This window comes from Mustela putorius, unplaced genomic scaffold (genome assembly GCF_011764305.1).
Source record: "Mustela putorius furo isolate JIRA1106 unplaced genomic scaffold, ASM1176430v1.1 tig00000151_pilon_pilon_pilon, whole genome shotgun sequence".
NCBI classification, from domain to species: Eukaryota; Metazoa; Chordata; class Mammalia; order Carnivora; family Mustelidae; genus Mustela; species Mustela putorius.
Genome location: NW_025421296.1, coordinates 11,877,410 through 11,889,455, shown reverse-complemented (window position 1 = coordinate 11,889,455; position 12,046 = coordinate 11,877,410). Strand labels below are relative to the sequence as shown.

Genomic DNA, 12,046 nt, shown 5'->3' with positions numbered 1-12,046 from the left:
CTAAGTGACCATCCATGGATGAATGGATAAAGAAAGTTTGGTAAAATTATAATATATATATCAAATATATACCAATAATTATATCAAATAATTATATATATCAAAATTATATAGATATTATACTGTATATGGTATATAATTACACGTGCTAGTATATATATATATAGGTATATATAGTATGATCACATTCATATAATTATATAATTACTTGGTATACTATGTATAATATTACATATATATTATATATATATAAAATGAACTATTATTCAGTCATAGAAAAGAATGAAATCTTGCCATTTGTGACAACATGGATGGACCTCAAGGGCATTTTGGCAGGTGACATAAGGCAGACAGAGAAAGGCAAATGCTGTATGATCTCTTTATATATGTGGAATCTAAAAACAAAAAACAAGAAAACTCCCAAGCTCATAGATACAGAGAACATATTGGTGGTTGAAAGAGGTGGGGATAGAGGATAGGAGAAATGGGGAACTTTATTTTTCTTAGTTTAATAAATTGAGTAAGAAACATTTTTAAAAGACTCAGCATGTTCTGTTGCATGAATCATTTTAAACTGACGTAAGAATGTTAGAAATACAGATGATATATGAGGAAAAATCAGAGCTGATATCTAGAATTTGGGGAAAATATTTAAAATCCTACTATTCACCGTGTTGCTAACATCTCTCAAGAATCCATTCTGTTTTTCAAAAATGCCATATCCATCATCTATCTATCATCTATCTATCTATCTATCTATCTATCTATCATCTATCTAAACACCCAGGTGGCTCAGTCCATTAAGCATCCCACTCTTGATTTTTGGCTCAGGTCATGATCTTAGGGGTGTAAGATTGAGCCCCCTGTCAGTCTCCAAGCTGGGTGTGAAGCCCGCTTAAAATTCTCTCTCTCAGAAAGAGGAATCCTCCTACACTGCTGGTGGGAATGCAAGCTGGTGCAGTCACTCTGGAAAATAGCATGGAGGTTCCTTGTAAAGTTGAAAATAGAGCTACCTTATGACCCAGCAATTGCTTTACTGGGTATTTACCCAAGAGATACAAACGTAGTGATCCAAAGGGGCATGTGCACCCCAATGTTTATAACAGCAGTGTCCATAATAGTCAAACTATGAAAAGAACCTAGATGTCCATCAATAAATGAATGGATAAAAAAGATATAGTATAAACACACACACACAGAGAGAGAGAGAGAGAGAGAGAGAGAGGAATATTATGCAGCCATCAAAAACCAAATCTTGCCATTTGCAATGACATGAATGGAACTAGAGGGTATTATGCTACGCAAAATAAATCAATCAGAGAGGGACAATTATCATATGATCTCACTGATTTGAGGAATTTGAGAAACAAGACAGAGGGTCATGGAAAAGGGAGGAAAAAAATGACAAGATGAAACCAGAGAGGGTGATAAAACTTAACAGATTCTTGGCCTCAAGGAAATAAACTTGTTTGCTGAAGTGGAGGGGGTGGGAGGGATGGGGTGGCTGGGTGATGGACATTGGGGAGGGTATGTGCTATGGTGAGTGCTGTGAATTGTATAAGGCTGATGATTCACAGACCTGTACCCCTGCAACAAATAATACATTATATGTTAATTTAAAAAAGAAGAGTAAAGGGGCAAAAAACCAAAACCCCAAATTCTATTTCTCTCTCTCCCTCTGCCCCTCATCTGGCCTCTCCCCCTACCCAAAATGATGTATAGAAGGATTTTGAAATCAATGGTACCAATAAAAATCAGAAGAAGTCATATTGGGGTGCTATATTAGTTATTTCTTAAGTTATAGTGTTTTTAAAAACTGCATTTTTAAAAAATGAACTTTATTTAACTCTGACAACTAATGCGTATTTCTTCCAATTGCTTCTTTGACATATGCACAGTTTGTTACATATAAAAAAAAAAAGTGGAAAGGAGTTGTATTTTTTTTTTTTTAATCCAAGAAACAAAAGAAACTCCATTGTGCTTTAAATGAACTATTGATTTTGGGTTCATTTAACTTTAGCAGCAGTAAAGACTCAGCATGTCTTCCCTGCATCAGTCTGTTCATCCTTTTCCCAAACTAGCTAATGAAACTTGATCCATTAGCATTTCCCGTTTAAAGGGCTAATTTCTTAGCTGAAACACCTGAGCCTTTTTTAAAACATTTTCTCCTCCAAAATAATATAATGTAATACATGATACCTAGAGCAAATCTGATCCAGCCATTTTTTTCCAGTTCTGACAAATTTTTCTAGCTGCCCCTTTCCCAGTTTGATTATTTGCTCATTTAGAGGAAAATCATCCAAATAAGAAAATGAAAAGATAGTGACACCTCAATGTTCAGGTTTAGCTAGGGATCAAAACCTGCTGGAGAGCAAGAAACAGTCCAGGCATGCTGAGTATTGCTTTTGGAAAGTCATTCTTGGTGCCAAGAGGTTCATTTACTATTCTTGTGACATCAAGGAAAGCTACAGCAGAATCAAACCACTGAATTGATGCTTCTCTGGTTTGGGTTTGAAAGGAGGACTGAGGAGGGGTTGACCTTCAATATTTTGGGATTGTCGGTTCATCTGTCAAAATATTCTGAAGTTGGCCCAGGGAAGAGCACAAAGAATGATTATAGAAGAACTTCTTTTATAAAATGAAGCTATTAATACTTAGTTTTGCCAGGCTGGATAGAGTCCTAGGGACACTTAAGGGTTATATATTTTTTTAATTTAGTAGCACAAAAAGAGTGCTTTTCCTTGCAGTTGGCACTTACACTCTGAGCCAATTAATTTTGTGACTTTGCCTCTTGTTTTCAAAAGATTACTGGAATGTTTTCAAAAGAAAAGGTTTTTTTTTTTTTTTCTTGAAGCTATTCGTCTATAAACATCACGCTTTGGGGGCTGAGCTGGATTGCTGGTGAGATCAGAGCAATCTCCTCTTGGAGACCAGCACTACCAAGCTGAGCCTGTTCAGATGCACAGTTTCCACACTTTTCCTCCAATTTGCTCACCATCTGCCCTGTTTGTGGAGAAAGGCACCAAGAGCTGTTGATCACCATTGCTTGGTTGTCCTTAAGATCTTTAGTTAATGGCCTGGTGGGTGTGCCGGGGGCGGGCGGGGGGGGGGCCAGTGACAAAGAAGGCTGACTCAGCTGACAGTGACCTTTTCACAGGTTCTGCTTCGGGCTTTCTTCAGGGGAGACCCATGATAATGGGAGGGGAGGTTTGAGGCCACAACCGTGGCCAAAGAATTGTTTGATGCTAGGTTTTGGTAAGCCTGAAGGAAGGATGGTTCACTTCCAAAAGAAATAACTCTCAGAGAATCTAAGAAAGTACCATCATAATAGAAATGCATTGGCTTTACAATATTTATATTTATCAGATTTTAAGTACTGAGAAAATAAGTGTCTTTCTGAACACTTACAGACAACCTACAACAAACGTTGGATGATAACAGCTGAACTAAGTTTGAGAAAAACAAGCCAGCTTTCTGTAATGCTTTAGCTTTTACCACACTACCCATGCTCGAGGGGAAAATGTGGGCTTCAGAGACAGACAGACCCTTTTATTGATGAGACGTCTGACATGCTGACAAGGGGAGTCGCTTCCAAACCTCAGTCTCAATCACGGGGTTTGTGAACTGGAGCAAGTTACACAAGTTTTCTCAGTCAGCCAGTTTGTCTGTAAAATGGAACATATAATACCTATTGTCAGTGATCACCACATAAACCATGCAAACCAGGACATTTCTGAGAGAGAGGAAAGGCTCTGTTAGTGACGAGAACAATGAACGTCAATTGGGACCATTCCAAGGCAACGCAGAAATGGGGTCACCCACTGGGTTTTCTCTAGGAAGGTATGGATATGGTATTTAAAAAAAAATATATTTATTTATCTGACAGAAAGAGAGAGAGCACAAGCCAGCAGACAGAGGGAGAGGAAGAAGCAGGCTCTCCGCTGAGCAGGTCCCCGGGATCATGACCCGAGCTGAAGGCAGATGCTTAACCAACTGAGCCACTCAGGCACCCCTGAATATGGTATTTGTCACAAAGCAGGCCCTTAACACACACTAAATTCTTTGTTTTCTCCCTTCAACTTGTTTTTCCCTCCTGCTTCCTTCATACCATGTAGCTGCTATCATGAGGGGAGGGCCAACACAAGGAATGATTTAGGATTAGGAAAGGCTATTATTCTCAATCCCGCAGCCAGAACGGCCTTCTGAAAGTATTAGTCAGATTGTGTCACTCCTTTGCTTACTACAAACTCCATTGCTGATGGTGCTAGGCAAGCTGTTCTCTCAGCACTTAGGACTCTGCCCTTCTATCGTATCTGCTGGCCTGTGCCTTCCCCAGGCCTCTGCATGGCCAACTCCTTCACCTTTGTTCAGGTTTCTGGTCCGAGGGACCTTCTCCGTGAGGCTGACTTACTGATTTCCTTCCTTCCTTCCTCCCTCCCTCTCTCCCTTCCTTCCTTCTTCATTTATTTATTTGAGAGAGAGAGAGAGAGAACACTAGTGTGGTGGGAGAGGGAGGGGGAGGACAAGCAGGATCCCCACGGAGCAGGGAGCTCAACAGGGCTCCATCCCAGGATGCTGAGATCATGACCTGAGCCCAAGTCAGAGGCTTAAGTGACTGCGCCGCCCGGCGCCCCACCCTGGAGACCTTCTCTAAAATGTGAAGAAATTCCAGTCCCTTCCCATCCTGGCACTTCTCTCTACAGCTCAAAAGTATTTCTTTTTCAGCAATAAGATCAAGGTTTTCAACCAAGAGACACATAAAGATTCAGTCCTAAACCTCCAATGTCCGTGATCTTGGGCCACACACCTTCAGTGCAGACTGAAGTGTCTGCACGTGTTTAACACTGAATCTCATTTACCATCTGTTTCTGAGATCAGATTTCTTTGGGCCGTTTGTATTAACATGAGCACACCATGATAAGTGCTGAGAAAGCTTAATTCTCGGTGACCTGAGAGAAAGCACGAAACAGTCCATTAATTAAATCAAATTAAAGCTTCAGCCAAAGGGTTTGTTTGTCTTGGGGAATTTCAGCTGCACTGCCTGGAGAACTCTATCAGTACTAGAGCTGATGCTCCTACTCGGGAGGTGTACAGGCAGCCCTCCATGCTCACTAGCACTGCAGGAGCCTCATGCAGAGAGGAGCTGCCGCCCATGGGGAAGAGTGTAGACAGCCCTGGCAGGGCAAAATCCTTCAGTGTTCCCTAGGAATATCTGAGCATAATGACCAACAACAGGGCACCAGGAAGTCTCCCTAAACGTAGATAATTACATTCATTTTCAGATTAGGAAAGTCTTCAGAAAAAAAAAAAAAAAAAGAAAAACCCACAAAATTTACATTCCCTAAAAATACTGTGTACACGTTGACAGAGATGGGGACACAACTGTAAAATTCATCGCCTTCTAAACTTTTTTCCTTAGACTTTGTGATTATTTGTCAGTGACACCCAAGTTTGGCAGATCTGAGATGTTTTAAGAGTTTGTCTCCCGGGATGGAGAAAAGGGCACTGAGAGATCAGGCCCCAGAACCATGTGCTGGTCGGAGAGAGCTGCGGACCGGCTGCTCCAGACACTGCTTGATGCCACTGTCTCTAAACTGGAGAGCTAAATATTTGAACGGCTTGGGTCTGCAGTCTTCCAGTGAGGACCTACTTAAGATTTAAGGTCCCGCGAGTTTCACTGAAGTATTCATGTATTTACACTCAACGCAATAACATGGTGTGTGTGTGTGAGTGTGTGTGTGTGTGTGTGTGTGTGTGTCCATCGACACACATGAGCACAGAAGCATGTTTCTCTCAGATAATTTCCAAAAGTTACCTACCCAGTGAAAATCTGACAATATACCCAGGGAAAGAGAATGGAAGCCTGCAACTTTGGGGATATAGCTGGAAGAATGATATTTTTATATGACTCTATTTTTTATTTAATAGATGAGGAATTTTGAGGGGCAGCACATTTGAGAATCTCTGGTTGGTTTGGATCAAAAGACAATAACACCACTGGGCCATACTGCACAAGGAAGATGAGGCAGCATTTCAAATGAGCTCACTTTGGAGGAGAATCTAGCCCCAGTCTGGTTGGGAGGGCTTGACAATGCCAGTTCCCTGCCCCCCTCCCCTTCTGCAGTCACTTCCTGGGTCTGTTGGTCCTCTCTGGACACTCACTCCAGAGTCAGAGTCTGGGAAGCCAAATTCATTCGTTCACTCCTACACATACAGATCTAGGAGAAAAAGCCAAAGGTCCAGAAACAAATGGACCCTGAAAGAAACTGGGGAATGAGAACAAAGTTGGGAGCAAAGGGCCTGAGAAGGTATCCTTGGTTTAGGGCCCAGTTCTGGGTACAGAGCTGCCACAGCTCATTCTAGATAACTCATACTTGAGTGGTTTTGGGGGCAACCAAGAGAGGGCATTGCACAGCGTTTTTTGATAGATGGTGGATTAGTAAGCATTCATTTATTCAGCATTCTTCGGTAAACATTTACATGTATTAGGAGCTGGGGGTTCAGAACTGAAAAAGTTGTGAGCCCTGCACTTCCAGCATGTGAGATTTAGGAAGGGAGACCAAGGTGCCCATTATGCAGGTATGTGCACTCGGGGAGTGGGGGGTGCATTTGGTGCATTTGGCTCAAGGGCAGACCATGTCTTGGACTACAGACAAATCTGTGAAAGCAGCCAACTGCTCCATAGACTATCGATGATCTCAGGTGACTTTCATAACAGAATCACCAAATATTCTTTAACTATTTATTCAAAATCATCCGAAATTGAGAAGATTGCTTTCCTTTAGGCTATTTCTCTGGCAGTAGCTGTTTTAATATAGGAGGAAAATTTCCTGGTTCTACTGTTTTATTATGACATTCTAATACTAATGAATGGCATACTGTGGTATAAGGCAGCAGCCTGCTACTTTCCATATTTACTCCCAGGGCTGACTTTGCAGGTCATCAGTACTTCTCAGTTCAATATGACATCTTAGATGGAGTTAGTGGTCGTCCTTTCCATATACTGGCCCTCCATGACCCTATGGACTCCATTTAGTTCTGAAAATAACCTCTGGTGTCTAAATATTTAAAATATTCCATTCCAGTAGCTTTGTGAAAAGGCGTCCTCATCACCATATACCTTGAGTATATTATACCTTGGGTAATCAAGAAATGGGCTACCAAGGGAATGAAAAACTTCTAGGCACGATAAAATATTAAGAAGGTGATCTTTCAAATGTAATTCAAATATAATTAAAGTTACAGGACTGTACTAAATATAATATATTTTATAAATAGTTAATTGGATTCAATTTCTTTACATGTTCATTCAAAAATCAGACAGGTATAGGTATGAGACGATCTTTCAGGATACCCTCCAGGTTATTCCTTCTGCATTGTTTTTATCATCACATCATGGATTTGAGTCTTCACAATCAATGACTCTGAGGGCTGCAAAAATATAACATTTTTCACCCTTCATAGCTAATTAGAATCATACTCTTCCTAGAGAAACTTCTTGGGGTGATAAAAATATTCTCTGTTTTGATGGTAGTGGTAGTAATAGGACTTGTTACCAAAGTTTACACGGTTCCCAAAACTCATCAAACCTTAAACGAGTGAATTTTGCCACATGTAAATCCTATTTCTACAAACCTGATGTAAAAATAATCCAAGCCCCTATTTCCGTGGGTGATGGAAATCTTAATTGTTGTAACTCAATATAAGCTCACTCACCCTCAGTTCCTGGATGTCACCCTCAGATGTGAAGAGGTCCCTTGGTATGGCTAGCCCTGAGGCATCTCATTCTACTTCCTCTTTAGGTATCACCTCCTGCTCATCTACCAGAGGAAACACGTGTCCTACCATGGCTTTGTCTATCCTCTCCTAAACTTGAAAAATCACATTTGAGGAATTTATTTCAGTCCACTTTCCAGTCATGGGACATTTTTAATATACCCTTGTGGCTAAGAAATTATATATCTATAGATCTATATCTATCTATCATCTATCTATATATCTATATATCCCTATGAAGAGCAAATATGTATATTTTTAATCCTATGCTTTCTGTAGTAAGCAGAGACAAAAGAATCTAAGATTTCTTATAAGGAAATCTTAAGGATACTATTTACGGAGATGTTAATGCTTAGAGTTGATGCTGATAAATCATCATTTACAAATGCTTAGAAGATTCTGGCCTAAAATGATGTCTGAGGGGGGAAAAAACAAACTTCAGGTGAAAACTGGATTTTTGTGTCACTAATGAGGTGATGTTAAATCTTACTATGTAGCCCACAAGTCTGTCAGCCCAAAGAATGCTATCCATTCCTTGAAAGAGGGGAAAAGTTTTGAAATGACTGTAAGTGTGGGTAAATATAAGAATGAGAGAGTTGAAGGCAATGACATTGAGAATGCAAGTGAAACAAATGCCCCCACCCTTGGTGAAAATATAGAGTTTAGCTAGGAACTGAATCGGATGACAGTTGTAGCAAACAGGCAGACAAGCAATGTTATTATTGGGTGCTTATGGCAGACTTTATCTGAGTGAGTAAGGCTCACAGCAGCTGAGGCTCCTGACTAATAACCTGAAAGAAAAATTTAGCACCAACTATGGTAAAAAGAACATTAGAAAATTGGAGGCAAAAATGTCCAATATTTATGGATAACCTAAAGCAACAAGTTAACTCTTTCAATACTTTCAGCTAAATCATGGTGAGAGATGTATATTAATAACTACTTAAAATCTGGTGCTTTAAGAATAGTTACTTGCAGCCAGAATGATTGATTAGTAATATTTGTCTTTGAATATGTTCAAATAAAATGATCTCTTCCATTCTGTATAACATCCAGGTCTAGAAACCCAGTCTTGAATTTTTCAAGTATTTGAGACCATTGTAAATTTTCTTCTAACTCACATTTTTAACTTACTACTGCTCTCCCTTAGGATTTCACCTCCCTGAGTGTGTGTGTGTGTGAGGTCCCTCTCTTAGAATAGAGATAATCTGTTAGCCTTCCACATTTTTACAACAATGCCAGTCTTTTAGCTAGAACATATGGTCCTGCCTTTGAATCAACAACCCTGAGACCTGACTTTCATGCCCAAGGAGAGAGACTGAACAAAGAATTCTCTGAGATCTTCTCTTGCTAAGACTTGTTTAAAACACATAATATTTTAGAGTGCGTCTAAGCAACGTGCTAACCAGGTATCCTTTAAATTCTCCCTTTCTTTACATTAAAGGAAGAATTTTGTATTGCTCTATTGTTATGAATTTAGCATTAAAAAAACTATATGCTTTTGTTGAAGAACTATAGCAAATACTTAGTGAATTATGTAACACTGTACAATTAAAGTTGAGTCAGTGTTAAAGATTTCAGCAAAATGTCTGTTTCTCTGGGTAGGATTATATGTTTTCTTTCAATTTCCAATTCGAACTATGTTTCTCTTTGATGTGGTTTGAGGATAGAATTTAGTGCTCAACTATGACATCCACTTTGTTCCAATATGTAGTACATTTAATTCTCTTTGAATTTTGGATCTCAAGGGTTTTTTTTTTTTTTGTCTTTTTGTTTTGTTTTGTTTTTGTGTTTTGGTGCTTGTGTACTAAATTTATAGCAGCTTCTGGGAATACAATGTTAAGAAATATTTAAGTTGTGTGTAGTAGCAGGCAAGGTGCATGATTTGATCGTGGGACAATGGGTACGTTGGTTGTACAATGTGTACAGTCTGTTGTGATAGAGGGAGCACTGAGTGTTGTTCTTTGTGATGATCTCTAACTTAAATAATTTTTGATATGCCTTTTTTAGACCTTTAACAATGTTTTTTCTTTTTTACTTTAGATATGTTTTAATCATTTAAATTTCTTCATTTTATTTTTTAAGTTGTAAACAAGTTCACTCTTCCTCTGAAACAATGGAAAAATTCTCAGTAAACAGAAGCAAGTCTTCTCTATTAAGACTTCTTCTGATCATGTTTGTCCACATACTTGTTTTCATGAAGAATTCTATCATAAGTTTTGGCTTAATTCAGTTCAGGCAGTTACCCAGGTTGTAAGACCAGATCTTCTTTATAGGAAGTTTAAAAGATTTCCTTTGTTGTCCTAAATTCATGAGAAGTGTTCTAATTTTCTGCTTAAACTCAGCTGGGTTTCACTCTAGGGTATTTTAAAATATGTAAGACTGCTCAAAGAAACTGATTTATCTTCTCTGCTTACACCATTTCCCAGTATACCACATTTGTCTTTTTAAAGGTCAGGCACGATGGAAACAGGCAATGTTTCTCACTTACCTTGTTTTCTTACTTGTTGGATTTTCATGTCTGAGTTCTTTGGAAAATGTTAATGTGAATTTCTATAAATGCAACTGTTCAATTGCACAGAGTACGAGTTATAAAGTGTTCTAGGACTTGGAATAAAAAGTACTCATTGTGTCCAAGATATTATTCATATTAGTTGTATCAGCAAGAGCAATCTCTTTTCTAATTAGCAACCTCTACCAGTGTCTCAGAAATTGCCTTAATTCTAGGGTCAAATATGGTGGATTATAATTTGCTGGTACCTCCCTGGTCTCTTTTCAAAAAAATTAAATTTGTATCTCTCTAGTATCTTTGTATTTTTTCTCTCTCTCAAGAATGCTATTACAAATCTCCATTATTGGAGTGGTGATCTCTGTGAAGTAGCAGCATGAATGACCAGCTGTGATTAGACCAGCCAAACTTTGGGGGGAAAGTTGCCACTTTCATTTAATTAAGAGAGGGAGGGTATTTTTTTAAGTTTAATTTTTCAAAATAACTGAAAGTATAGTGGTTTATGAAAGTGCATAATTGCTAACAATAATTATTTTGAAACCTTTGTTTGGGAAATAGCTGACTCTTACGAAAGGTGAACATGGGACAGCTAAGAGTCTGTTTGAGTGGGGTCTGCATGATGAAAAGAGTTGGGACCAACCACCACAGAGAAACTCATGTCAGCTCCATTAGGCAACATTCTGATTGTTTTTCAGGATATCTAATACATTCAGAGAGAAATGAAAATGAGAAAGACAATATTGTATTTCTGACATTTCAGTAGTGGTTTATGAGATCTACATGTACACGGGCAGGAAGCCAGGCGCAGAGACAGAGGCTAACGTGGTTATCAACCTCATTGGCACCAGAGGAGATTCAGGGAACCGAAGGCTTCATAAATCCCAAAATAACACAGTCAAGTTTCGGCGTGGACAGGTAATAGAAAGATCTTTATTGATTCTTACCTACCATCTGTTCTCTAATTTCTATAACTAAAAAGACACACAGAAAATTCCAGAGCTGCTCATTTAATACCAATTAAGAAGTACGGGTAGGTGTGGGGATTTCTTGGTGTGCGACTGGGGCTGAGAGGAGGTGGGCTTAACCAGAGACAGTACAACCATGAGTAACTCCTAGTTTTTTCTATTAAAAAAAAAAACAAAAAACAAAAACAAAACAACAAAGATTATACTTCCTGCTAGGGCAGTCTAGCTCATAACAAAGTGACTAACTTGCTGACCGCTAGAAACATTACATAAATACCTTTTAAAATTGGTTTTAAAGGCATTGGATGGCTGCCAAGGGTCAGTTAGGCTGCCAGTCAGGGTGTGAGGGTCCAACACCTGGGAGAGAAAGGAAGTGTGGAGGAGAAGCTGGTATTCGGCATTGCTTTCTACCATTTGTAAGCAGAAGCTTCAAAGCAGGAAGCCAATCAGAGAGTAGCCATGGGGAGCCCCAGATGCCACGCAGAGATTTGGAAGTTCTCAGAGGACTGGGATTCAGTCTGCACCCAGCAGTAAAGAGGCCTTCACAAACTTCCACTTGCCAAGTGGGACCTTTATGTGAGTTCTCCCAAAGCAGAGCCTGGGACAGGTCCTGTGAGTGGTTGATGGGGACGGGGGTGATCCTAAGAAGCACAGTGAAGGCATGAATGTAGAGGAAAGAAGGAAAGAGGAGGAGCGAAGGTACATATGCATTCTTGAGGTCGCCTCTGTTGACAGCAAGGACCTCCAGGACCTCTTTTGACAGGGGCACCAATGACAGTGGTGACTAAAGCAGTTG

The 12,046-nt window shown here is 39.4% G+C and overlaps 1 protein-coding gene across 1 annotated transcript in view; it reads left to right on the top strand.

The window, feature by feature from the left end:
- Positions 1 to 12,046, top strand: part of RP1 (RP1 axonemal microtubule associated) — a 356,998-nt gene that overhangs the window by 327,710 nt on the left and 17,242 nt on the right. The window contains exon 24 of the mRNA XM_045075785.1: positions 11,046 to 11,200. Within this exon, the coding sequence (XP_044931720.1) occupies positions 11,046 to 11,200 (155 nt within the window). The remainder of the gene's footprint in view (positions 1 to 11,045; positions 11,201 to 12,046) is intronic.